This window comes from Erpetoichthys calabaricus, chromosome 5 (genome assembly GCF_900747795.2).
Source record: "Erpetoichthys calabaricus chromosome 5, fErpCal1.3, whole genome shotgun sequence".
NCBI classification, from domain to species: Eukaryota; Metazoa; Chordata; class Cladistia; order Polypteriformes; family Polypteridae; genus Erpetoichthys; species Erpetoichthys calabaricus.
Window position 1 is genome coordinate 179720137 of NC_041398.2, and position 26871 is coordinate 179747007.

General features: G+C 38.3%; 1 protein-coding gene across 1 annotated transcript; it reads left to right on the forward strand.

The window, feature by feature from the left end:
- Positions 1–660: 660 nt before the first annotated feature.
- Positions 661–21334, forward strand: tmem165 (transmembrane protein 165). Its single transcript, XM_028802259.2, has 6 exons — positions 661–994; positions 7719–7944; positions 8201–8376; positions 15738–15920; positions 18592–18697; positions 20670–21334. Exons 1-6 carry the CDS (start codon positions 878–880, stop codon positions 20744–20746), a joined length of 885 nt encoding a protein of 294 aa, XP_028658092.1. The 5' UTR covers positions 661–877; the 3' UTR covers positions 20747–21334.
- The last annotated feature ends 5537 nt before the right edge of the window (positions 21335–26871 follow it).

Here is a 26871-nt window from a genome sequence, read left to right on the forward strand (position 1 = left end):
AAAAATATTTTATGATCCTGTTTAACGCAGAAAATCAATTAGTTTGCAAACGACAAGGTATTTAAAATACCTCCTTGCTCTTCACAAAAACTATACTCCTCAAAATTGACGAGCTGTTTGGCATAACCTATGAAAACACGACGGCGCCTTTTATTGTTCGCATTTCACGTTCATGTTTCAGTGCTGCTGATGAGGCAACTGTAATTGCTTAATAACGCTTCTCAAAAAAAAAAAAAAAAAAAAAAACATTTTTTTCTATTTTAGAGTTCGTAAGTCGAAGTCGATGTTTTTAACCTCCTACTGAGCTTGCTGTCTTCCAGGTTTTTTTTAGTATATAAGAATATATTCAGAATTTACGAAAGACAAGTCGTACTGTTAATAAAGACGATATTGTCATTTAGAATTTAAATCCTAGTTTTGTAATTATTATTTTGCAAATGGATATGAATTATTTAAACGACAACTCCAAAAGCTTAATATAGTCTACTTCCTGATTCGTCATTGACTCTCCTACACGCATATGTCCAGAGTAGCTAAAATGAGTGACTACTACTTTAACGAATCGCGCTTTGAGTTTGGGATGGCGTCATGAGTTACTGGATGTGTTGCTGGCTGAGTAATACGTGGAGGCGGAGTTAAGAGAATTGCGCATGAATGCCGTGGTTTGGTTTCGCGGAGGGGGCGGGCCGACGTAGAGTTTGTTCGCTTTCTTCATTCAGGAACCGGACGCAAGTTCAGCGAGGTGAACTAAAGCAATACTCCCGACTGATGTAAAACATGTCGTATTTGGATTTTTTTTCCGTGAAGTGTCTGTCACTGGTTTGCCCCCTCCAGTAAACTGTGACCAGTATTACACACTGAATAGCTGGATAAAACTATGGTGCCCGGAAGCTGCAGTGTGGGCCGAGTGCTGACGCTGATAACCGTCATCTCTGCTTTTGGTGTTCTCGGTATTCAAGAAGAGCAGAAGGTGCAGGAGCTTCCGCTTCAAGAGGTACAGTAAACGGAAAACCAACTTTTGTCGCCTCAAGGATAGTAGTGAAAAAAAATTGTACTAGTGATGTAGAATGATTAGAAGACCGCCGCTGGTTTGGCCTACATCCTGTAGAATGTAAGAAGGGGAAGCTTGGAAAAGTGCAGGTGTGCGTGTGCAGTTGTCTGCTGTCCAAGTTACAGCTGAGCAGTGGCCACCAAGTAGCAGCGAGCTCCTCTCATTCATGGGCTATGCGGCGGCTTATCAGATGTGTCTGTCTGAGGCAAACCGGTTGGGCTTCTTTTTAAACATTAGATATTGTGCTTTATGATAGGCAGGTTAACTGAATTAGTTTGTTACTTCAAGTACAAATGTCCGTAACAATTAAATAATTGGATTAAATGTGAGTGCGTTTTGATTTGTGTTATTTAAACCTACAAACAGGCATATATGTTCATGTTCTGCTACTCAAAATAAAGGTCAGACGTTTCTTTTTAAGAATTTATACAGCTGTAGAATTAGTTATGTTGTACATGTCGCAGCAGAATAAGTTGCAAAATTCAGTCCCTTTTTACCAAAAAATGCTGTTTGAATTTTACTCTCATTTCAGTAGGTGCTAGAATAAGTTTCTAAACTCAACAGAAAATGTCTGTAAATGTGTCATGAACAGTCAGAAAAAAGTTATGAAATATCTGCAACTAGTATGTCAAATTTTTCAAAAATTTGAACTATAGATAGATACTTTATTAATCCCAATATTAAATTAAAGAGTAATAAAAATGCAGGTAAAAACAGACAATAACTTTGAATAATGTTAACGTTTGACAGCAGTCTGTTGCTGAAGCTGCTCCTCTGTCTGGAGATGACACTGTTTAGTGGAAGCAGTGGATTCTCCATAATTGATAGGAGCCTGCTGAGTGCCCGTCGCTCTGCCACAGATGTCAAACTGTCCAGCTCCATGTCTACAATAGAGCCTGCCTTCCTCACCAGTTTGTCCAGGCGTGAGGCATCCTTCTTCTTAATGCTGCCTCCCCAGCACACCACCGCGTAGTAGAGGGTGCTCGCCACAACCGTCTGATAGAACATCTGCAGCATCTTATTGCAGATGTTGAATGACGTCAGTCTTCTAAGGAAGTATAGTCGGCTCTGTCCTTTCTTGCACAGAGCATCAGTATTGGCAGTCCAGTCCAATTTTTCATCCAGCTGCACTCCCAGGTATTTATAGGTCTGCACCATCTGCACACAGTCACCTCTGATGATCACGGAGTCCATAAGGGGTCTGGGCCTCCTAAAATCCACCACCAGCTCCTTGGTTTTGCTGGTGTTCAGGTATAGGTGGTTTGAGTCGCACCATTTTAACAAAGTCCTTGATGAGGTTCCTATACTCCTCCTCCTGCCCACTCCTGATGTAGCCAAAGATAGCAGTGTCGTCAGCGAACTTTTGCACGTGGCAGGAGTTGTATTGGTAGTCCGATGTATATAGGCTGAACAGGACCAGAGAAAGTACAGTCCCCTGTGGTGCTCCTGTGCTGCTGACCACAATGTCAGACCTGCAGTTCCCGAGACGCACATACTGAGGTCTGTTTGTAAAATAGTCCACGATCCATGTCAATCGGTATGAATCTACTCCCATCTCTGTCAGCTTGTCCCTAAGGAGCAGAGGTTGGATGGTGTTGAAGGCGCTAGAGAAGTCCAGAAACATAATTCTTACAGCACCACTGCCTCTGTCCAAGTGGGAGAGTGATTAGTGTAGCATGTAGATGATGGCATCCTCCGCTCCCACCTTCTCCTGGTATGCGAACTGCAGAGGGTCGAGGGGCGTGTTGGACATGTGGCCTCAGGTGGTGAAGCAGCAGCCTCTCCATGGTCTTCATCACATGTGACGTCAGAGCGACAGGCCGGAAGTCGTTCAGCTTACTAGGACATGATACCTTTGGGACTGGGGTGATGCAAGATGTTTTCCAAAGCCTTGGGACTCTCCCCTGTTCCAGGCTCAGGTTGAAGATGCGCTGTAGAGGACTTCCCAGCTCCGATGCATAGACCTTCAGCAGTCGTGGCGATACTCCATCTGGACCTGCTGCTTTGCTGGCACGAAGTCTCTTCAGCTCTCTGCTCACCTGTGCTGCTGTAATTATGGGTGGGGATGTCTCTCCTATGCTGGTATCAGCAGAAGGATGGGTGGAGAGTGCAGTACTCCGAGGTGAGAGTGGGTTAGGTTGGTCAAACCTGTTAAAGAAGTTGTTCATTTGGTTTGTTCTCTTCACAATGGTGGCACCCCGCTTCGAGCTGCAGCCAGTGATGATCTTCATCCCACCCCACACTTCCTTCATGCTGTTATTCTTTTTTCTGCTCCAGCTTTCTCCTGTACTGCTCCTTCGCCGCCCTGAGCTGGACTCTGAGTTCCTTCTGCACACGCTTGAGCTTATGCTGATCACCGTCTTTAAAAGACCTTTTCTTCTGGTTCAAAAGGCCCTTGATGTCACTTGTAATCCATGGCTTGTTGTTAGCATAGCAGCGTACAGTTTTTACTGGAACTACAATGTCCATGTAACAAATTAAATGTACGTATGGATCACTACATAGCTTCACAGCTAAAAACAGGAAGAAAAAAAATCTAATTTTGTTTACAGTTCAGTGCAGAATAGGGTTGTCTTTTGGCTAAGTAACAAGTCTGTCTTGCAAAGTGATTTTAAAATATCAGCTGTGACTTTCCTCACATTGCTTGTGAGAGGCTCATGAGTCACATCACCAGGTACACCATGTTTCCCTAGCAGTTGAGTGTGATCCCTCTTCAAAGAAGGAATAGTCTGTAGTATATATATTTGTTATTTCCATCAGCAGTGATCCAAAATTTAATTCCAGACTTGTCAAGTTGTGTGGAAGGGCATCAATAATTTAACAATTGCTTATCCACAGGTATGTCTGCCCTTGCTTATAACGCATGATGTGATTCTACACGAAGTGTGCCAAGTGTCTGAAAAAGCAGCAAAGCCATCAGTATATGAAGTACATAGCCAGCATCAGTGTGTTTTTTTTTTTTTTTTGTGGGGAAGGGAGAATACACAAGGTGGCACATTGTGGACCGAGAAATCCAAAAGTGAATGCAGCTCACTTTGCAGTGTTTTCATAGACCACTGCAGACATGACAATATATGCAAATACAGGAGTAAACAGTTGGTTTTCTTTGCACGTGTGTGCATCTGCAGTCAAACCATGCATGTGATTTATTATGTGTGATTGTGTGTCTGTCTTTTTTGTGCATGCACCAGCATTTCAGTTTAGCTGTACACAAATCATACTTGTTTCACCTAAAAGGCACCTCATTTTCAGTCAAGTACCACATTGCACCGGTCATGGCATTTTTGCAAAGAACCCCCCCCCATTTATTCTTGTATTTGCATTAACTGTCGGGTCCATTGTGTGTGTGTGTGTGTGTGTGTGTAAACTTAGTGAGTTAGCCACCATCCACCGTTGCACTCTTTACCCGAGGCTTCATCACTCCGTATACAATGTGCCCCTTTACATGTTCTCCCTTCCCCACATCATATTTGTGCTGACTGTGTAATTTGTTTACCACTGTGTGTGAAAAACATTGCAATGCGGTTATCAATTCAGTTTATATTCGTTTTTTACTTAACTGAAATAACTGGAGCACCAACAGCGTTCAGATATTTTTTTTCATTTTCACACTTATAATTACTCACATTGTTTTACTAAGTGTGACACTGTGTCGTTGATTATTTAATAGTTGTGTGTTGAAGACCAATGGCAATTCAGATCTGGTAAGGATATGCAAATGCAGTCAAGTGCGAGCTGGAGGAATGACAGCGATTCAATCATGGGTACCAGCGTTCAATGACATTGCTTGTGGTTGTCATAGTGGGTCTTTCACGGGGGGAAAAAAAAAATCAATCACGTTTTCTCAATAGAATTTAATAGTTTCAACAACCTAGAAAAAAAATCGAGGAAGTACAGGAGCGTGACATGCACATGGGTGAAATAAAAATTATAAACACTGCGCCAATTGGTGTCAGCAGTGGTGTTTCTAGTGTTAAATTACTTTTGTCCCTCTAATAGAGATGTGCGGTGTACATCATCAGTTCAAAACGTTGTTGATGAACAATACGATTGGGGGGAGGAGATGGAGAAATGCCAGTGGATTACGAATGACTAGCTGCTCTACCTATGTACAGTAGTGAAATGTCAAGCAGGACGTCTGTGCAATGGCTAATTTGGTCAATCCACTATTGCTATGTTAGTCTTTAGTTTCTGTGCTCTTGCATCCACTTCTTGGAGAGAAATAGGCCACAATGTGCTACTATAAAGAAATCCTGCATTATAAACTGGAATCTCACATGCTTCCTGCCGCCAGTATGAGTCTTTGACAGCTTTCTTGTGAGCTGTGTAAGATTAAAAAAAAAAAAAAAGTGATGGCAGCAGTTTGACAATTTGAGGAAAATTCTGCAAATGTTTGGAGTCAATAATTTTTATTTACATAGACAATGTGGCCAACTAGTTGCCATGGACTATATTGTCGACCATTGCCTCAGCCCAACTCTTTGCTTTTCACACTCCCCTTTTAAATGTAGTTTGAGAACCACAGGCGGCAAGCATAGGCTGCAATAAAGGAACAATACATGGACAGGGTGCCAGTCCATCACAGGTTTGACACACATGTACACCAGGTACCAATTTAGTATCCTCAATCCACCGACCCAGAATGTCTTTGGACTGTGGCAGGAAACCACAGCACTCTGATGAAATCCACATGGACATGGGGAGAACATTGAAATTTTCACCAAAGTTCAGTGTTTATGAGTCCACAGTTAGGCACCGGACAAAATTCAAGTGCATAGAAGAATAGTTGGGCAGAAAATGTTTCTATCCTAGAAGAACATTAAAGTTAATCTGTCATTTGCTAGGAAGTACTTGGCTAATCCTTGAGCCTGTTGAGAGAATGCCCTTATGGACTGGTAAGATGAGAGTGCAACTTTTTTGACCGCATAGTGGAGGTGGTAGTGAGCTAGTGTAAATGATATTTTACTGGCCTGATTATATATACATGAGCTGGAATGTAGTTGTGTCAGGCATCAAGACACTGATCCGGAACACACAAAGGAATCCAGATGAGAATGTCTGAAGAGAAAGACATTTAAGTCTTTGAAATGGGCCAGTCGGAGTCCAGATCTACACCAAATAGGGATCCTGTGGCAGGACCTGAAGTCAACAGTTTTATAAATCTTTCTGCAATAAAGGAGTTCAGCGAGAAAAATTGGGTTAAACGTCCTCTATGGCAATGTGAAAGAATAATAAACTCTATAAGGCATTTATTTGTAGTTATTGCAGCTAATGTGATGCAACCAGTTATTAAATATACTTTTGCAATTTTTCACTAAATGTTAGATGGGGTTGGGTAATGTTGTTCATTCAATATATGACAAAAGCTTAGAGAGAAGAAAAAAAAAACATCTGTTCACTGAAGTTTCCTTTAATATTAAATTTTTTGTGGAAGACCTGAAAACATTCAGTGTTAAAAATCAATTTTTTTCTTATAGATTTAAAAAAAAAAATTATCTATACATTTTTATATTCTGTCCATCTGGCAGTTCTGTTCTGTTGGTCATTTTCAGTGTTGACGTTTGTAATGCGTCCTCTATTTGAATGTGTTTTGTAAAATGTGTTTTAACAAATTGCATTGTATTTTTCAATCCAATGGATGGTGCATCACAAACATTTATACTGCTGTTGAGAATCCTGTACAAAATGTTGTATAACTGAGGCAACACACAAACTGACTCTGTGATTAAATAAGGGGAACATTTTAAATAGAAAAAAGTGTGTGGAGTAAAGAAGAATGATGGAGTATTAATCACAATGTAGTCCGTTAAGTGTTCTGGTTATTTACAATGTTTAATTGAGATGACAGCAGGAATAAATCTTTAAATAAATAACAAATTCTGTTAATATCATTAAAGAGGGCATGCTAGCCTCCCACAACCCAAGTTTGAGGACAATAACCCCACCATCATACAGTCCACTACTTCCCTCCTAGTGATGGTCAGTGGAATTAGTATTTCCTCTCTCAGTCTTTTATGTCCTACTATTCTATTTAAAAAAACTTTTATGAGGGTATAGTGTAGGTTTATTCATCCTTTGTTAGAATTTAAAATGCAACCCATTTTCTAGTACACAAGATACATGCTTTGGAGTAGGTGCCGTTTGGTGTCACATTGTAAGTATTGGGTACTGCAGTTACACTGTTGAAGTCATTTCTGCACTTAGAGTTAAGCACTAGACCAGTAGTTCACAAATTTTCATGGATTGGGCCAGTTAGCTTTCAGTAATGGGAAATTATTTGCTGTATTTGGCTATAGAGGAATAGAAACCAGAAGCACATTGAATTGACTTGTAGTCTACTTTAACACTTGATGTGTGCTTAGACACCTATTTAATGAACATAGTTGTTTTTCTATGAGAAAATTATGTTAATCTCCATCAAGTCGTCTGCTTCTGTTTAAACTGACAGTAAATCTGACTGCCACCCAATAACTACAGCACGTTGTGTGCACTTTGCTTACGGTCTGCATCAACATTGCTCCTTGCTATATGTAAAAGTAATTCAAAATAGTTATTTTTACAGTTTAAGTAATAATTAGTAAATCACCTATGACATGTTAATGTACAGTGTAATTGTTTGTGAGCTGTTCAGTAAGACTTTTTTTTTTTTTTTTTTTTACTCTTCCAGAAAGTGCCAACACCACCTGCTGTAGGCTCAGTCATTAGTGAAGATGCAGTCAGTAAAGCAAATCTGGGGTTTATTCATGCTTTTGTGGCAGCCATTTCCGTCATTATTGTATCAGAGCTGGGAGATAAGACTTTCTTTATTGCAGCTATCATGGCCATGCGCTACAACCGCTTGATCGTTTTGGCTGGAGCAATGCTGGCTTTAGGATTGATGACATGCTTATCAGGTTAGTATGCAATTTATGTTTTCTTTTTTTCTCTCTCTCGGTTAATCTGTGTGTTAACAACCTTTCAGAAATTAGGTTGTGCCCGGGGACGTTATGTATACAGTAGGTGTGCAGTATATGGAAGAAATGTCAGGTTACTTTCAGTTGTCACCTTGACAGTTGGTTTATATGTATGCTTTGGTTGTTCTTTGAATTGCATCTTGTATAGATGTGACAAGAAGATAGAATAAATTGTTTAAATAATTTTGTCTTTCAGTGCTTTTTGGGTATGCCACAACAGTCATCCCTAGGGTATACACCTACTATGTGTCAACAGCATTATTTGCTATTTTTGGCATTCGAATGCTTCGGGAAGGTATGAAGATGAGTCCTGATGAGGGTCAGGAAGAGCTGGAAGAAGTTCAGGCAGAAATTAAGAAGAAAGAAGAAGAAGTAAGTTTTGCACTTTTGTTATGTTCGCTTTTGTAAACTATTAAGTTTTTTTTTTTCTTTTTCTTTTTACAAACATCTTTTGAAGAATAATGAAAAAAGGCTTTATAATGATGTATAATATGTCAAAAGTTCTTTGGCATAAACAAAGAAATGAGCCCTTCTAGTGTCGGTGACTTAGTAGCAGACAGGCGTCCCCCCAGTTATTTACTTAATTGACTTGTTCCAGAATATGAGGACTTTTTTTAAAAGCTGATAGGCTGGAATTTGAGATATTTCACTGACCCATTGATTGGAAATGAGAACATTCTATGAAATGGACAAGAAGCCAACTTGCAAATATTAACAATAGAGGTGCCTTATCAATCAATTTCTAAGCTACACAAAGATGACGTTACATGCATACAAAAGCTTGGCTTCCACTCTTTTTTACTGGATAACATCTTAACCTTTGAAACAAAGATGATCTTTGTTATTGAGTGGAAACCTGAATCCCTTCACCCCATACAGGATTAGCCTACTTAAAAACTGTACATAATATCTTGGTATCCTAATTAACAATGTGTAATTTGGAGGTGGAAGAGGAGGAGTGGGGTTAATTAGTCGATTACGAAAGCATACCTACGTAATTGCTTTTAAGCTGACTGGTCAGTTACATGAATTTATTGTGGGAACCTTAATTAGTAAGTATTGTTTGGGGGTTTAGTCCTGATAAACACTCAAAAACATTTACACATTTTTGTATACATTAAGTTGGTTTGAACAAAAGTGTCTGCTCAATGATTTATAATGAGGAAGAAAAACTTAAAGGTCATTATGATACAGCATTTAGCACGTTCAGTTTCAGTTGTTTCATTTTATTAAACACGTAAAATGTGCCTCAGTTTAAAGAAAATAGAGACGGGTTGGGACATTACATCTTTTTGTCTCTAGGAGCAGAAAAGCCAATTGAACATAAAATGATGCCTGTAAGGCTGGGTGGTGTCTTTTTTGCATAGAAAGACACTGCCACACACTGAAGAATGTTGCTAAATTCAATTTAAAAGGAAACTCTTGAGTTTAAATCGCAATAAAGCATCTATTTTAAATGTTACTATAACAAAACCTCTGCTGAATAAGAAATTACTTCCTCTATCATTGAAAAGCAACAAAAGTATGAAACAAGGAAAGGCCACAAGTAAACCTTGATATGAAAATTATTCATAATTGTATCAGGTAAAGATTTTTCAGAACTAATATGTCAGGTATACTTATGACTGTACTTTCTGTAATAAACTATTTATATTAACTCTTACAATGTGTATATAATTTGTCAATTTTTATGATCTGAAAGATCAGCATCAGAGTGATGAATAATTACTGAAATGTTATAGTTTGGGTAACTTTGCTCCTAGGGTACAAAGCCTACTGATGCTCGTGTCTGAATTTTTTTGCTAAAATATTGTTAAATTGATACTTCTGGGAAAAATTGGCGCACATTGTAAACAGGAAACTAAAGTCACGTGGGATTGACTTTTTTAAATGAAGGCAGGACTGTTCATCAACTGATGGAGGGAGGTTAATCTTCAATTGAAATAGTCAAGCAATTTCAGACTGTTTATAATGTGCCTAATGGTATTTGTTCATTAATATTATCTTTGAACTATGGCCCAGGAGGAAAGGAAAACTAAAATATAGTTTGGCAGTATCCCTGGAGGAAATGACAAACAGTAAGATGACAGTTAACAAATGTACCCATAGATAAGCATGTATGAATAGGTTTGCAGGAGGAGCTGTTTATTTTTATGCAATATAGTAAGGTACAGATTATTAAATTAATGGTTTTTCATGGGGCGGCACGGTGGCGCAGTGGTAGCGCTGCTGCCTCGCAGTTAGGAGACCCGGGTTCGCTTCCCGGGTCCTCCCTGCGTGGAGTTTGCATGTTCTCCCCGTGTCTGCGTGGGTTTCCTCCGGGCGCTCCGGTTTCCTCCCACAGTCCAAAGACATGCGGTTAGGTGGATTGGCGATTCTAAATTGTCCCTAGTGTGTGCTTGGTGTGTGGGTGTGTTTGTGTGTGTCCTGCGGTGGGTTGACACCCTGCCCAGGATTGTTTCCTGCCTTGTGCCCTGTGTTGGCTGGGATTGGCTCCAGCAGACCCCCGTGACCCTGTGTTCGGATTCAGCGGGTTAGAAAATGGATGGATGGATGGTTTTTCATGGTAGCCCGTATTTATTTCTGATAGGAGATTTATCGTTTTTCTTGCACAGTTCTTTGGAAAAACCACTATCCATATGGTTAGGGAGAGGCAAACTGAAAATATGCTACCAGTACCATATTAAGGTGTACTGAAACTATACATGACTTGGAATCATAACAACTGACAAAACATCTTGTTGTTCAGAAACCTATCCTAATGATTTGTATAATCTGATGAAATATATCGGATTCAGTGACATTATTTATTGGTAAGGATTGCTCATTTTGAAAAGCTGCTCTGACATTTAAACACGTATCTCTGTTTGCCTGAACGTCACACATGCATTGCCTTTGTACATTTCTAAACTAAATACACCTCCATATTGCTTAGTGATTTGAATTTGCTAATAACAAAAGTCATTTGCTAATTAAGCTTTGGGTTTCCAGTCCTGTAGTTATCCTGGTTCCGTAACTAATTTCAGGATGACAAGGCTGTTTTCTACCACACTAGGGGGCTCCGCCCCCTGCTCGCTTCGCTCGCCAACCCCTGGTGTTGGGAAATGACAAAGAGCGTGATGTATGAATGAGATATAGCATAGTGTGAAGGTGTAGATGATGCATATAGAAAGCAAACAATAAAGTGTGTGGCACAGTGTAAAGGTTTATTGGAAAATTTCTTTGTACACAACATTAGTAGTAAAGATGGTGTCTTGTCCTTGAATGAGTTTTCCTTGGCATGGAGCACTTATAACCTTAACTTTAACGTCAGATGAACGTCGAACTCATGAGAAGGCCATATAAAGTTGCCCATGTCCAAAAACGGGTTCAGAGAGGTAGATGCCAACCTTGTCCATGGTTTGTCCTTGTGATTTGTTGATGGTCATGGCAAATGCAGGTTTAATGGGGAACTGTCGCCGTGTAAGTGTAAAAGGTAATTTCAGGTCAGAACTTGTAAGGTCAATTCTAGGAATCGGAACAGTATTGTTAGCATGTGATCCTGTAAGAACTGTCGCTTGAATAACATTGTGTGTCATGGTGTTGATGACCAAACGTGTGCAATTGCATAAACCCTGTTTAGTGTTAAGGTTTCTTAATAGCATGATTATTGTTCCGTTTTTAAGGCTAAGATTGTGTCGTGGTAATCCGGCTGGGTTAATAGTGTTCAAATATTCTAAGGGGAAATGAAGATGGTCATTGTCGGCATCAGAGTCAACTTTGTCAGAGCTTAGAAAGAGTTGTGTCTCTTCAGGAAGTAATGAAATGACTTGGTTATTTATGTGATCCACATTAATATTTTTTGGACATAATATAGTGCGTTGTGTTAAAAGGGGTATTTGGTCTAATGAGATTGCTGTTCCAAATATCTCTGTAACTAAGTCGTCGCAGATAAAGGCTTGAGGAATTGTAATAATATCTGGGTGAAGTCCATCTGTATTGGTGAGTGTACCATCTCCCAGTTGTAATAAAGAATTGTTATAATCTGGATCTGGACAGCGCATGTTTTGTACTAACTGTATCTTTTGAAAGCGATGCCAATTGTCTGCGTATTTTAAGGTGGACTGAACAATAGCTGAGCGCATGGCATGTGGAACAATAGCTAAGCACTGTCTAAAATCTCCTCCTAATAAAAGTACCTTTCCTTCAAAGGGAATATTATTATTCATCAACGTTTGTAGAAGTTTATCAATGATGTTGAGTAAGTGACTGGATGCCATTGTACATTCATCAATAATTAACAGTTTTGCAAGACGGATGCCACGTGCATTGCTACTGTTCATGTTCATAGTGGATACTGATTTGTAGGATGTAATGCAGTTCATAAAGTTTTTACTTTCAGGTACATCGTTAGTTAGAAGCTTCTGTAGATATTCAGGATATGAATGTAAAGGAGGCAGTCTAATTTGACCCTTTTGACAACAACGTGTAAATTCATTACTTGTATTGCCAGTTGTTTCTTCAGGGAAGTTAAGTGAATGACAATGATTGCAAATGACATTCATTAATCCGAATGAATTTTCTTGAATAGTGGACTCATTATTGAACGCGTTGTCAGCTAACTGGCGCAAGCGTTTAGCAGGTGTCTGTCGTTGATGTCCATGACGTGTATCTTTTGCTTGTGCCGTTTGATAGGCGAGTCGTTGTATGTCCAGTATTTGGGACGTGTTGTTTTGGAGCTGTAATCGATTTGCTTGTGCTGTGTGAGAAGCCCGTTGTAGTTTACGGCGTGCATTGTTTGTATTGAGCCTTGCCCGTTTTTGTATGTCGGTCAGTTGAGCTGTCTGTTTTTGGAGCCTTGCTTGCTTGTTTACCGGCAATTCAGATGTGCGTTGTAGACGTCTGCGTTTATTTATTTTGTCCCTTCGCTGCCGTTTCTGTATGTCTGAGACGGGAGGTGTTTCGTTTTGAACCCGTGCCTGTTTCGATGCAGCAGTTTGAGACGCGCGGTGCATGCGTCTACGTTGATTGTGTCTGTCCATCTGGTTTCGTTTCTGTAACTGTGTTAGTTGAGCTTTGCGTTTTTGGAGCTGAGACATTTTTTCTTCCGGAGTTTCAGAAGCGCGTTGTAGGCGCCGACGTGTATTGTTTTTTTTCATGCGGGTTCGTGTGTTTGGTCCCGTTACCCGAGCCGTATCGTTTTGTACCCGTGATCGTGAATTCATGACTTGTTTGTTCTTCAGCGTTAGAAATATGGATAAGTAATAAGGAGGATCGCACTCACTGTTAATATGGAGCCTTTTCTGCGGTTGAACGGTTAATAGTGCCTCATTGTAATGAGATCTACCTATGCTGCATAGTGTGAATGTGTTGAGATGACGTATGTTTAATATGGACGGTTCGTTCAGAAATGGGGCTTTGTGTGTCATTTCTTATTTATGTTAGTGTGGTCGTGGGTCTGAATCGTCCTTTTTGTCTACGTTTCGTGTGCTATGTCCGTAGTCTGTCCCGTTTCGTGTCCAATGGGCTTTGTTTGGCGCTCGCGTCTTCTTTTTTTTTTGTGTGCTAGGGGCTTGTTGCCTGAGTTTTTATTTCTGTTAGTGGAGGGGGTGTTTGTGTGTCGTGGGTCTGAATCGTCTTTTTTGTGTGTGAACCATTTCGTGTGCTATGTGGCGTTTTTGGTGTTCTAGGGGCGCGTCGCCTCATTTCTTATTTCTGTTACTGGAGGGGGGCTTTGTGTGTCGTGGGTCTCAATCCTCTTCTTTGTGTGTGTCCCGCTTCGTGCGGCGTCTGATTTCTTATTTTACGTTGCATTCCATCCGGTTTCCGTTGCTTGGAGGGGGGGGATTTGTGGGGTGCCTGCGCAGTACGTCTTTTGCGTCCACGGCCCATGGCCGGATGTACCTGCGTCCCTCCGGTTTACCATTCTCGTTTAGTAATATGGACTAGGATGTTTCCTGCACACACATTGTACTGCTGTGGCATGCTAAATTAGTCTTGCATATTCTGCATGTTACAGTTATGTTTTGTTTTAGGAAAATGTTTCCACACTTTTTTTCCTTTTTTTTTTTTTGAGATTTCTACTTTTTCTTTAACCTGTTCTATAGTCACAATATTCTAGGAACATAACTGCCCTGTTTAGGTTGTCATTAACTCAACTGCACGTTTAGGGCCCCTTTGAAAGTGAAAAAGAAACCTTTGTCAACACATTTTTATTGACGTAGTAGAATAATCATTCAACCCTAATTCTGTTCACACACAAAATTTAGAAGAAAGTTGTTAATGCACTCACAAAAAAGGAAAAAAGTTATTGTCTTAATGTTTCATTTAAGGTTCAAGTGTCTAGTTTACATTTCTGTTATCAGATACACTAGAGCCTACATTTGACTTACGTACATAACGATCAGAAAACTATATGTCCTTATTGCCTCTGTGTCTAACAGTGCATGTTCCTTTTTTAGCTGTCTTATTTCAATTTGAGATCATTCTGTTGTCTGACTTGAGAAATCTAGCAGAGTGTTAACATTCCATTAAATGGTTAGCTTACAGGGGGTAAACAGAATCCTCCATTATCTATGTGAAACCTACATTCTATTCAAGTTAAGCAAAGTTAAGGTAAATTTACTATTAATATTAAAGTTTTGGCTATAACAAATGTTATCTAGGGGGTAACTGCTTTTTTAAGACCTAGACAACAATCTTCCTTAGAGGAGTATGGAAATTGCATAAAGAACAGAATACAGTTTTTCTGTACCATTATGTATGGGCACACCTAGTGAAATTAAATGTCTTGTTGAGTTTCTCAGTGTAAAGAAGTTATCACAACCTCTGCAGGATATAAATGTAAATATGACTTATTTCTTCAGATTCTAATAGCCAGTTAATATGTGCCAAATTAAAAAGATTGTAAAAACAAAAAATAATACAGGACTTTAATTTTAACTGATTGACTTTGTCAGCTACAATCAAAATAAATTTAAACTAAAGAAATTATACTTTGATACATCCATCCATCCATTATCCAACCTGCTATATCTTAACTACAGGGTCACGGGAGTTTGCTGGAGCCAATCCCAGCCAACACAGGGTGCAAGGCAGGAAATGAACCCCGGGCACCGTAGGGCACACACACACACACTAGGGACCATTTAGAATCGCCAATGCACCTAACCTGCAAGTCTTTGGACTGTGGGAGGAAACCCATGCAGACACGGGGAGAACATGCAAACTCCACACAGAGAGGACCCGGGAAGCGAAGGACACTTTGATACATAAACTGAAATTTCAGTCATAACTTCTATGTATAAAGAGTCCTAATCAGAAAAGGGGTTTTAAAATTTGATATGATTAAGAAAGTGTTAAAAGCCCCTGTAAAGATTGTGGGGAGATGTGTAATCATGAACCAAAGCGTGACTTAATGTATACCTGTCCTTCCTGTGCTGCATGCAATACAATCAGATACACCTCTTAAGACAAAATGCTTTTGGATGCTGTTACACCACTGGTTTGTCATATTATTCTTTTGTATCAGATTGTAATATCCTTGTTGAAGGGCAGGGAGAAATTGCATGAAAAAACAGGAAATGTTCAGGTTCTTCTTGATGATTGTTGGGGTTTGATGATTTTGATGTCATCTTTTGGTATCTTCAATTCAGAAATAAACCAAGGAGCAATTGCATTCATAGTTTCTTTTTTCTGGTATTTATTTACATGTAACATTTGTATGGTGACATATTGTTTAAACATTTTTACAGCTTCAGAGATCCAAGATGATGAATGGTGTAGGAGACATTGAAGCAGCTTCCAGCAACCTGTTGCCACAGAGGAGCTGGCAGTGTGTCATTTCACCTGTATTTGTTCAAGCCTTTACACTAACGTTTCTTGCGGAGTGGGGAGATCGCTCTCAGTTAACCACCATTGTTTTGGCAGCTCGGGAGGTTTGTGATTTATTTTTTCATTTGGTATCGCGCTTGATTTTTTTTTTTTCAGAGGAAATATTAGTAAATATATGACAATGCGTTTTACATTACATAACGAGACTGCAGTACAATTTAGAGTTATTTAAAGCAGTGCTCCGCAACCTTTTCTCACCTACGACACACCAAAGTTCTTCCTAGAATTTCGCGGCACATCAAAAGCCAAAATATATAGCAGTGGCGTAGCTTTGGGGGCGGTCCGCTCCAAGCACCAGCTATTTAGGTGCGTCCAAACTACGGTAGTTTCCTTTTTTTTTTTGTTCCTTGAGGCGGCGCAAAAAAAATTTCTTTCAGCTTTGGGGCGTCACATTTTTCACCGCCCCGGGCAACATGATCTCCAGCTACGCCACTGATATATAAATATTAATTTAATACACAAATTTTACAATAAATTTATTTTTTATTATAAGTATACATACATAAAAACTATACTATATTTACTTTTATGCAATCTTAATTATTATAACATAATGACTGATTAATGTGATACCTGCGCTTGTTTCAATGAACACAAAAGTTTTATATTCGGCTCAATATTTCACAGCGCAACCCGAAGTTCTTGGTCAAGATCTTTTAAGCATGACCGCTTATCATTTTTAATTAACACAAGAGTTGTTTGTCTTTTTTGGCGTAACTGGGATGGTTTGAATTTAGATGGCGATTTAGTTTACTGGGTGCCATTGCCTCGTTTGATAGCTGATCGCCGCAAATGATGCATTGTGCCTTTGGAGCCGTTTCGTCACCACACCACGAGAATCCATATCGAATGTAGTCTTCGTTGTACTTCCTTTTCACAATCTTCTTTGCAACACTTGGGCTGGGTTCTTCATCATCTGTACGTGAAGATGAATCTTTTCCACGTAAAAATGTATCCATATTTAAAGGGGTATAAAACTAAATATGAATCACACGAAGAACGTTAACCATACACAATTCAGCAACACAACTAATAGTAATGAATGATAACTACTGTCGCAAGACGAGTGAATGCGACGTAGCACGACTAATACGTCGGCTTGAATTGAATCTAGGTGAGGGCACGGAGTGCTCTGCCTATCAAAGCAAACTACAGAGTTGTCTGGCGACTACGTAGGGCCTACGTCGTAGGCGACAGGATTTATTATTTCAGAGAAATGACACATAAAATTATGAAACCTTTAAAAGACTATTTACGCGAATATTTCATTGCACGTATTCTCGTTATTGTATTTCTAAGGAGGACCGTTGAAATATTATTTAGTTAGAAAATTGTCTTATTTGACCGTGTCACACCTGTATCGGCTCAAGGCACACCGGTTTCGGAGCACTGATTTAAAGTATAGTAAATGTACTTTCTGGATACATCAGTTTAAGGATCATGCATTTTTCAAGTTGTCAACAGTGTGGGAATGGTTTACTGGCCAGTGGTTACTTCAGTAGGTCCCATAGTTGATGCAGAATAATTGGTAATAGAATGTACTCTACAGGATGCAACAGTAAGCTTTGCTCACAGCCACAATTCTGGAACCATTACTATACAATTCTATAAAATCAAACACTATTGTGCCACCTATTTATTAAAGAAGTCATAAAAGCAATCATTCCACCTAGATTTTTTCAAGGTTTTTTTATACTTAAGAGTTCATGAGGCAGGGAGTGGTTGGGTAGTTTAGAAGACCGTGAATCAATACAGTGTACAGATTCTGTTGTCGTTTGTTTAGTGTTTCCATTGCAACTGCCTTTACAGCAAAAACAAATTCATGAGCTAAGTGAAAGGTTATAGCAGCTGCCATCGTGTAAGTGAACACAAACACCGTGCCTTCCTCCATGATCTTCACTCCCCTGCAAAGAATACAGCAGATAGAAGAACTAGAATAGAGAACTTCACTCCTACTTGCAAACAATTAGTTCCTGTACCCTAATCATGTACACACAATGCATTTTAGTTATGCTTGCATAAGTAAACATTCACCTGGGGAACCATGGTATATTGCTGAAGCTGTACAAATATCGTACAGCTGCAGAGTGGGGAGTGTTTGGGTCAGTTAACAACTTGAAGTATTCTGTACACGACTCCAGTTAGGACCTCTGTGATTTCTTCTGAGCTCAACTGCCCACCTCCTGTTTATTGCAAAAAGCAGGGGGAAAAATCAGCAATAAACAATATAGGTATATAGGACACGTATAAACAATAAATATAGGTATATAGGACACGTATAAACAATAAATATAGGTATATAGGACACGTATAAACAATAAATATAGGTATATAGGACGCATGTAAGTTTCTACACCAGTGGAGGTTGGCATAAACATTTGTCAGTGGTCACAATGAGAGGATACAAAGATTTTATTTATTTTTTTAACAATATTGTAAGGTGAGAGACCCCGTGCATAAAGTCTGTAGTGAAATATGCAAAGACATCAGGTTTGTTGTTGCGTAATATTGAAGTATATTCTCTTAAACATGTCAGTGTTTTATTCAATAGTTAATAAAACTCTACAATAATATTTTAAGTCCAGTAATGCAAGTAATAGATAGATGCCTCATTTTGTTTTTAATTTCCAGTTTTATATTCTGATGTATTTGCTCCCTGAAATATTAAAAACAACTTCTCTTTTAAAACAGCAATCTTAATTTTGTCATTTTAAGGATCCCTTTGGGGTGGCAGTTGGTGGAACCTTTGGGCACTGCTTGTGTACAGGACTTGCAGTAATTGGTGGAAGGATGATTGCACAGAAAATATCTGTTCGAACAGGTAGGAGCACATTTACATTTGATGCTGCATGCTTGGGTAGATCGTAGAATAAACCTTAAAAGCCACAAGTAGTCGATCATATAGAAATGGTAAGGTCAAAATAGATTTAAAAAAAAAAATTGGTTCCCAAAATCCCATGTTTTAAGCAAAGTTTACTGTTGGAATTGCTGAAAAATGTAGTAATTTACAGAAAGACGTGACTATGTAAAGATTGTTTGAGAAAAATCAATATCTGAAATTCAATTTAAAATATCTTGAACATATACATTTCAAGATATCTTAGAATACGTCTGTAGGTATTTTCAGTTGTACGGAATGCAATTACAGTAGCTATCTCAGAACGACTCCCTGTCAAACTGACTGTTTTCAATGAGGCTTCCTGCTTTAAGACATGTTGAAATAACTCTGAGCAGCAAGTTATTTTGAAATGCATTTCACATATCTGAAAATGGACAGGAAGCTATATCTTAAAGTGATCTGGATTTTATTTTAAGCTACCTGGAAGTGTAATCAAGGGATCATAAAATTTTATTGCATATATCTTAATATTGACCCATGTTTCAGATGTCTAAAGTTAATTTGTAGATATGTGAAATGAATTTAATGACATCTTAATGTGTCACTAGTCCATTTCAGATATCTAATGATGTATTTCAAGATATCTTTAATTTTATTTCACAATATCTGAAATACATTTTTAAATATCTTTTAAAAGACACAATCCTATTTCCAGATGTTTTAAATTATTCATTTAAGGAGAACTTTTTACAGAAGTGATTTCAGGATATCCCAGAATGCATGCAGAGACCATCTTTGAAACCACAGAATGTAATGTAGATATTTTAACTCTTGGAGGGCTGAATATTTTTTCCAAAAAACAGTTTTTTGAAAAGCACACCAAACAATGGTTTCACACATAAAACACCTGTTGCTGTGGCTGCTGTCGGCACCTGCTCTGTGGCTCGATGGCCAGCAGGAATATGCGGTGGGCCGCCTGTCATAGTGTAACACAATCTTGTTTGTACTTCTTGACATCGTAAGTGGCAGGTGAGCGTTGCTGTAGGCGCATCAGCTACATGAAAATGTTCAGCACCATGATCATCTGATGCTGTTACCTCACTTTTGTTTTCGATCTCCATCTCCAGATCACTCGCATCAAAACTGGAGTCTGACAAGTCCGAGTCATATTCAGCAATAATACGCAAAATGTCATCCAGAGTATTTTCCTTTGTGCATTTGCTTTGGTCTCTCGCCATTTTAAAAGTTGTTTGCTTTTCATTACTTATGCAAGTGCAGGGCATCAAGGTCCTATCAATAAAGCGAACTTTCCTTTTAGTAAAGAGAGTTGAACTGAAACATAACTGCGAGTTTTGTTGCAGTTTAAACCCGATTACCGTCCTCGACCCCTAAATTCCACCAAAAGTCGACATCTGCCCTGAAAGAAATATCTCAAATTTGGCTTGCCATAGGCCTGATCTTGTTTAGCATGTTTGGAAGTATCCATCTATCTGAGACCATAACACAAGTAAACACACTTGGCGTAGTGGTTTGATGAAATGCCAGTACAGGATGCAGTGCATGGCCTTTGTATCAGTGTTGTTTGTCTTCCATTATGGTAGATCTAAACAGTAGTATTTTTCCCTTTTTTGGAGTAAGTGAATGCAAATATTAACAACTGGGTGCTGCTGTGTTGTGCATTAAGTGTATAAGGGGAGGACATCCAGTTCCAAGTTTTTCTGAGCCCATAGAGGAAACAAATCTCAGCATAAAGTTTTCCTCAACAGTCTTGGCTTCTAGAGATACGAGTGTTCAAATAGAGAAATACACGTCACTTTCTCATTAAGAAATGTGGGATTGCCTATTTTATGTGTGGTGGTTGTTTTAGCATGCCATAACCTGCTGAATGTTTCTAGCTTATGAAAAGAAGCGACTTCAGAATTGTTTTTAACTGTCTTTTATTTTCTTTCCCCAGTGACAATTATAGGAGGTATTGTGTTCATTGCGTTCGCTCTGTCAGCATTGTTCATCAAGCCAGATGTTGGATTTTAATCTGAATCATGGGTGGAAGTTTTAAAAGGAACATAAAAGCACTCTTGACTATTTTTTGTGCAATCTGTCTACACCAAGAAGTGGAAGTACAGTGTGGGAAAGGTCAGACTAGCACTGGTTCTTTTCCAGAATACGTAGCGTTTTGTTTTGTTTTCTTTTGTGAGTTTGCAACCCATTCACTAAATTAACATCTTGTGAGAGATGCAGATTTGAATGTTATTTCTGACGTTTCAAAGGATAGACAATAAGCACACGCAGTGAGACTTTTGTCTTTTTTTTTTTTTTCTTTTCTTAAACAAAAGAAGAATGTTCCCTTGTGTTCCTGAAAACTGGTGACTTATTTTAATCAATGTGAAAGGTTTTTTTTTTTTGTTAATTTTATTTTAGATCAAGTACTGTAGATGACAGGGAAAATTGCTGGGTTGAAAACTTACAAGGTAACTTCATTGTCAATATTTGACAAACTGCAGTATCTAAGGAAATAACTGTCTGCGTACTATTGTATTGCAGAAATCTTGAGACGGTAACCCATGATTTATGTAAATAATGTTTGAAAGGCTAATATCACAATAAAGGTGATGTCTTGTACCTTTTCTTTTTTGAGTTTTTAATTCTCACCTCTCATCTGTTTTGGCTCTTTAAAGGCTGATTACACCTTTTAAGATGTTGTACCCATAAAATACATTCTAAAATAAAATGTTTTCAAAACTATGTAAGTTTAATTTTACGTGCTGCCTTCAGTCTTAAATGTAATTCTGTGCATATCAAATACATAACAAACCTAGATGGGTCTTTGATTTCAATTTGATAACAGCCACTGTAGCTTTGCTGTGTTATCTGAAAAATGCTTGACTGGAAAAAAATATCAAAATAGCCCCATCAGGAATGTTAGTTTTAGTTCTTTAGAAAAAGGCAAAGTAAATGTCCTTTCATTATTAGTATGTTTGAGTGTAGAAAAAGGTCTGCTGTATACAAACAGATTTGACCGGTGATCACAGTGCTCCCAGCGGCGTACAGGAACACTTCAAATATCTGACTTTACGATCCTGGAGTCTCTTACGCTAGCAGATGTCATGGACATGGGTAGCCATCCGCTTCCTCTTCACTCACTGTGGCAACGGGCCAACAGCTTGGGTGTGTGTCTGTGGTGGCAGCAGCATTTCTTCAACTTAAAAATCCATAGATTAATAGTAACAAGCCAGAGGCCAACTGTTAATAATAGTTAAATTGGTTAATAATCTTAAAAAAAGAGAGAGAAATTTGGCTCATGTAAAAGGCAGCCGACAGCGTGGACAAAGATGCACCACTGGGTATTCTACCTAACATAAATGTTCTGAAGGCTACACGGGAGAGGATTTCATGAAGTTGGTCTCATGGAGACACCCGCCTTCATTCCATCATCACAGGGGCCTGCATGGTGCCTTGATGAGGTGGTGGTGGCACAGATCACCACCACAGAAAAACCGTAAAAGACAGCAGAGAAAAGTGGAGAGGAGTAATGATAGATTCCTGGAGAATATTATAATTTTGTGCCTTTACAGTCTATTAGGAGTATAAATAAAATGTAGCTACGAAAAGCCATATTAAAACAATGGGTTTTTAGAAGTTATTTAAAATGCTCCACAGTACTAGCCTGGCAAATTTCTCTTGGTAAAGTATTTCAGATTAAGGTTACGTCTTGAAGGGGACAGGCTTTCTAAAACATGGGATGGAGTGAGATCATTTAAGGCTTTTTAAACCATTAGTAGTATTTTAAAGTCAATTCTAAGTGACACAGGTAACCAACGTAACAACACTAAAACTGGTGAGATGTGCTCAAATTTTCTTTTTCTAGTTAAAATTCTGACTGCTGTATTCTGCATTAACTGCAACTGATTGTTGTCTGTCTTCGGTAATTCTGATAGGAGTGCCTTACAGTAATCTAGTCAACTAAAAACAAAAGCGTGAAGTAATTTTTCAAAGATTTGTGAAGTTATAAGAAGTCTAACTTTGGTGTATTACATAAGTAAAAAAAAATGCAGACCTAGTAATCTGGTGAATGTGCGATTTAAAGTTTGGATCAGAGTTAATGATTACCGTTAAATTCTTTACGTCTGCCTTGACTTTTAAATCAAAGGGATCAAGTTTATTTCTAATACCCTCACAATTTTCATATCTTTAAGTTGTTAAGACTTTTTCTGTTCATCCAATCCAAAATACAAGACCATGGGTCTCCAAAGTACAATCACCACAACTAACAAAAAGTTTTCTACCTGGTAAGTAGGACTGAAACTAATTTAAGATGCTGCCAGGGAGGCCCACCCATTGTATAAGGCAATTTATAAGAAGTGGTCTTTGGTGTCAAATACTGCTCTCAAGTCTAATAAACTTAACTTAAACAACTGCAGTCTTTAGACAGTCAGGGAAGACCCCCCGTATCTAATAGTGAGTTCACTGTATCAAGCACACTATCAATCAGGACATCGGGGACCTCTGTGAAAAAACCCTGCTGGGACTCAGTCATGGATGCAGGTGGAGGATTATTCTACGTAGTTCGGGTTTATGTATTCCAGTGACAGAATTCAGCTTGCTTAAAAGGGCATGCTGGGGTTCAACAGGATTGATTTTTTTTGGGGGAGATTGAGGATTTACCATATTATTTCTAACATCGTTTTGTGTTTTTCAAAAATATAGCAAAAGCCTCGCACGTTTCACTAGTAATTTTTAGGATGAATTTCATTAAGTGAGATGGGTTTAAAAGACAATCGATATTTTGAGAATAAAACTCTTAATTACCAGCATTATCTTTGATAATTTTAGAAAAATGGGACTGCGTAGCATTAAAATTGTCCGTCGCTCTAAATGACCAGAGTTTCACTAAAAAAACGTACTCGGTAATCACAAAAAAAAATAAACATCGCTATCCAGCCTCTGCTTTTCTAAGCTTTACGGTAGTTTAGCTGCAGTGCTCCTTTACACAAGGTATTATGGTAGAGGTTTTTTTTTTTCTGCAACATAAACAAAGAGCAGCAGAGTTGAGATTTTGACAGATGGCAACAAAAACTACTTTAACAAATTCAGATATTTTTATTTTGTCCTTTACATTAAAACGGACACCATTTGAGTTTGTTCTGTAAGCTTGTTTTAAGTGCAGAAGCTTACATTTTCAATTGGAAAAAGAAAATATAAACAAGAATTTGAAATTGCTGCTTAGTCAACAAAGGGTACGTTAGCTTAACAGCAAAATGTATCCTTTACTTACAAACCTGTTCAACGTGTTAGACTTGTGTTTTCTTGATAAACAACTTCTGAACATTTTGTACATTTGCAGCTTTTTAACAATTTCTACTGTGTTTATTATTTGTTGGTGTGTGTCATACAGCATATGTTTTGGTAAGAATCAAGTACTACATAATTAAAATGATGATCCATATTTATAATTACACCTCATGAATTATGAATGTCTAGATACTACACTGAAGAAAAAACACCTGTATAAATACAGTAAATGTATATTTTAACAGCAAAAAAGCTGTAGTGCAATTAATGTGTTAAAATGATTAAACCCTGTAAGTACATTTATATTTACATTTAATCAGTGTTTAATTGCCAATATTAATTGGTTGTGTGAAAATATTTTTTTTTATGGTGAAAACTACATTTTTTTTTGGTAGATTATAGATATAAATAATATGACAGCTAATATTTATACAAAAGATGTTCTTTTATGCCATATGTATTATGGACACGTATTTCTGTATATATTGGTTGACATATGTAAGGTATTTTTATAGTCACTGAATAAGCCTGTAGCGATGTTCCAGCATAGGGAACTGCATATCCCAGCTGCTCCTTGGGTGTTGCACTATTGGACAGTTTCATAGGGTGCAGGGGTGGCTGGGAAGAAGGTGGACCTTTAAATGCAGGAACCGGCAAGACAGAGAAGGAGAAGAATCACCATTGTTTATCTGTCAGAGCCATCACCGTTTCAGATGTTTGGATTAAACGTGGTTGTCCTGGATTATTGTCTTGATTGGAGAGAAGTTCTATCTCATGCCCGTGTGCATTGTTCATCGTCGGAGGGAGCGCTCCCACACACCTCATCCTAAACAGCTTCAGAAACAGTAGAACAAACTTTACATTTACCTCTGCAAACAGTTCACAGGATCTGCCACTTCCCAAGCTTCAATTGCATCAGCTACGGTTTATGGACGTTGTTGTTGTGTTTATTGTTGTGTGTTGTATTTATTATTGCTATAGGTAAAGGGTAGGGTTAGCTGCTTATTTGCTGTTTATACAGTGGGTATAGAAAAGAATCCCCCCCCCCCTTCAAAATATTCTTTTTTTTGCTTTACAGCCTTAAATGAAAACACATAAAAAATTTCTTCCCAGCTTTACTTACTCAATGCAACCTATAAACATCCAAGTGAAAGATATCACAGCTACAATTCAGAAAAATTATAAAAAAAATTAAAAACAACATACTGAGATTAATAAAGGATCAAACCCCCCCCATGTCAATATTTTGTTGAACCACCTTTTGCTTTAATGACAGTCTGTTGGGATACTTCTCTATCAGTTAGCAAATTTTAATTTGAACTAAAGGGAGAGGGGAGCTCAACTGTACATATACTGTAGTTCCTATGATTATTTCTTTTTATCTCTTCTCTACATATCTGGAGCAGGCTAACCAGGAAAGGAACAAACCATTTCTTACATTTAACCATAAGTAGACCTGCTTTGATTTTGGGAATTACTCTAGCTAATGTATTATGGTATCAGTGTTACTGTAACTGAAAAATAATAACCTTATGATGGACAAGTTCTACAAGTTTCATCCTACATCCAGTAAAAAAAAGTGCAGAGCAGCAATTCGTATACACAGAAACTCAGTCGTAATGATTTTGGTAATCCTGCGTAGGCTAGCCCTGAGTACAGATAAGAGAAGCTTAATAGCTACCTAAGGAATTAATCATGTGAACTGAAAGATCAGAATTCATAAGTTATGAGCCTTTTTCTATAGGAGAGAAAAAGTTAATCTCAGCTAACAATTTATATTATGTTTTGTGTTGTCATTGTCCTTGCTCTATACATATAAAACAGAGATCCCTCACTCACCATACATTAATGTGGCGTCCTCTCAGTGGGCACCTTCTTTGTTTTAATTACTTTATGGCAATTTCATAAATTAACCTAGTGATAAGGTTCCAAGAAGGAATATAAACAATATTCAGTGTGTCCCTATGGTTTGCATTTAATAAGCTTTGAATTCAAGTAAATAGTCTCCTCTGTCTGTATTCATTCATATGTTAAACATATTATAATTTCTATTATTACTAGTTTACATTGCACCCTTTTCCATATTACTTTTTTGTTTTCAATAGTGTGCTATACAAATCCATAGTAAGTATCTGAGCTCCACTAGAAAAATGGTTTATTGTTACAAAAAGTGTCACCACACCCTGGCATTTGAAAACTCCACCACCACTGGACCCCAGACATTCTGGAGCACCAGGTCCACTGAATTGTGGCCCTCCATAACCTTACACCTTCCAGACTTTTCTGCACAATCTGACAGCACCTGAACAAGACAACAGCCAGCACATTCTGACAGCTACAGCAACATTCACCGCGCTGTCATTCCATGTAGTTCTCCTAACAGTGCCTGACGTGGACTGTACACTGCAAAAATTGTTCAATATAAATTAGACATAACATCAGTTTTGTTGACAACTAGGATCACTTCTGGATCACATTTTCTTCAGGTGAGATGATCCACATCCAAACAGATTCAGCACCTGGATCTTCAACAGCATCTCGAAGGTAATCTGCCTTTCTTCACTACATAATTTTAGTCCTAATGTTTTCTATAATGCCGTGTTAGGATGTGATAATTCTGTGCACTGTATTAGCACTCTTAACAACGAACCATAGGCTCACTAAAAAACCTGGACATAGCGGTGTAAACACGAATAATTTAATAACCATTTCACCTGTATAAGTATTGTTTTCGCTGCCTGTAAAGCTTCATCTTTTTCATCTTCTTTACATTGAATCGTATTCTGACCTGGTAAATGAACTGTTAATAATTCAACAGAATGACTTGGCAATTTCATTAAATGCCACCCACTTTCCATTGCATTGAT

What these genes read in the sequence shown, in the direction of transcription:
- tmem165 (XM_028802259.2), top strand. Translation starts at nt 878, where the DNA reads ATGGTGCCCGGAAGCTGCAGTGTGGGCCGAGTGCTGACGCTGATAACC. An exon ending in AGGAGCTTCCGCTTCAAGAG is followed by an intron (nt 995 to 7,718) that starts GTACAGTAAACG and finishes TTACTCTTCCAG; the next exon opens with AAAGTGCCAACACCACCTGC. An exon ending in GAAAATATCTGTTCGAACAG is followed by an intron (nt 18,698 to 20,669) that starts GTAGGAGCACAT and finishes TTCTTTCCCCAG; the next exon opens with TGACAATTATAGGAGGTATT.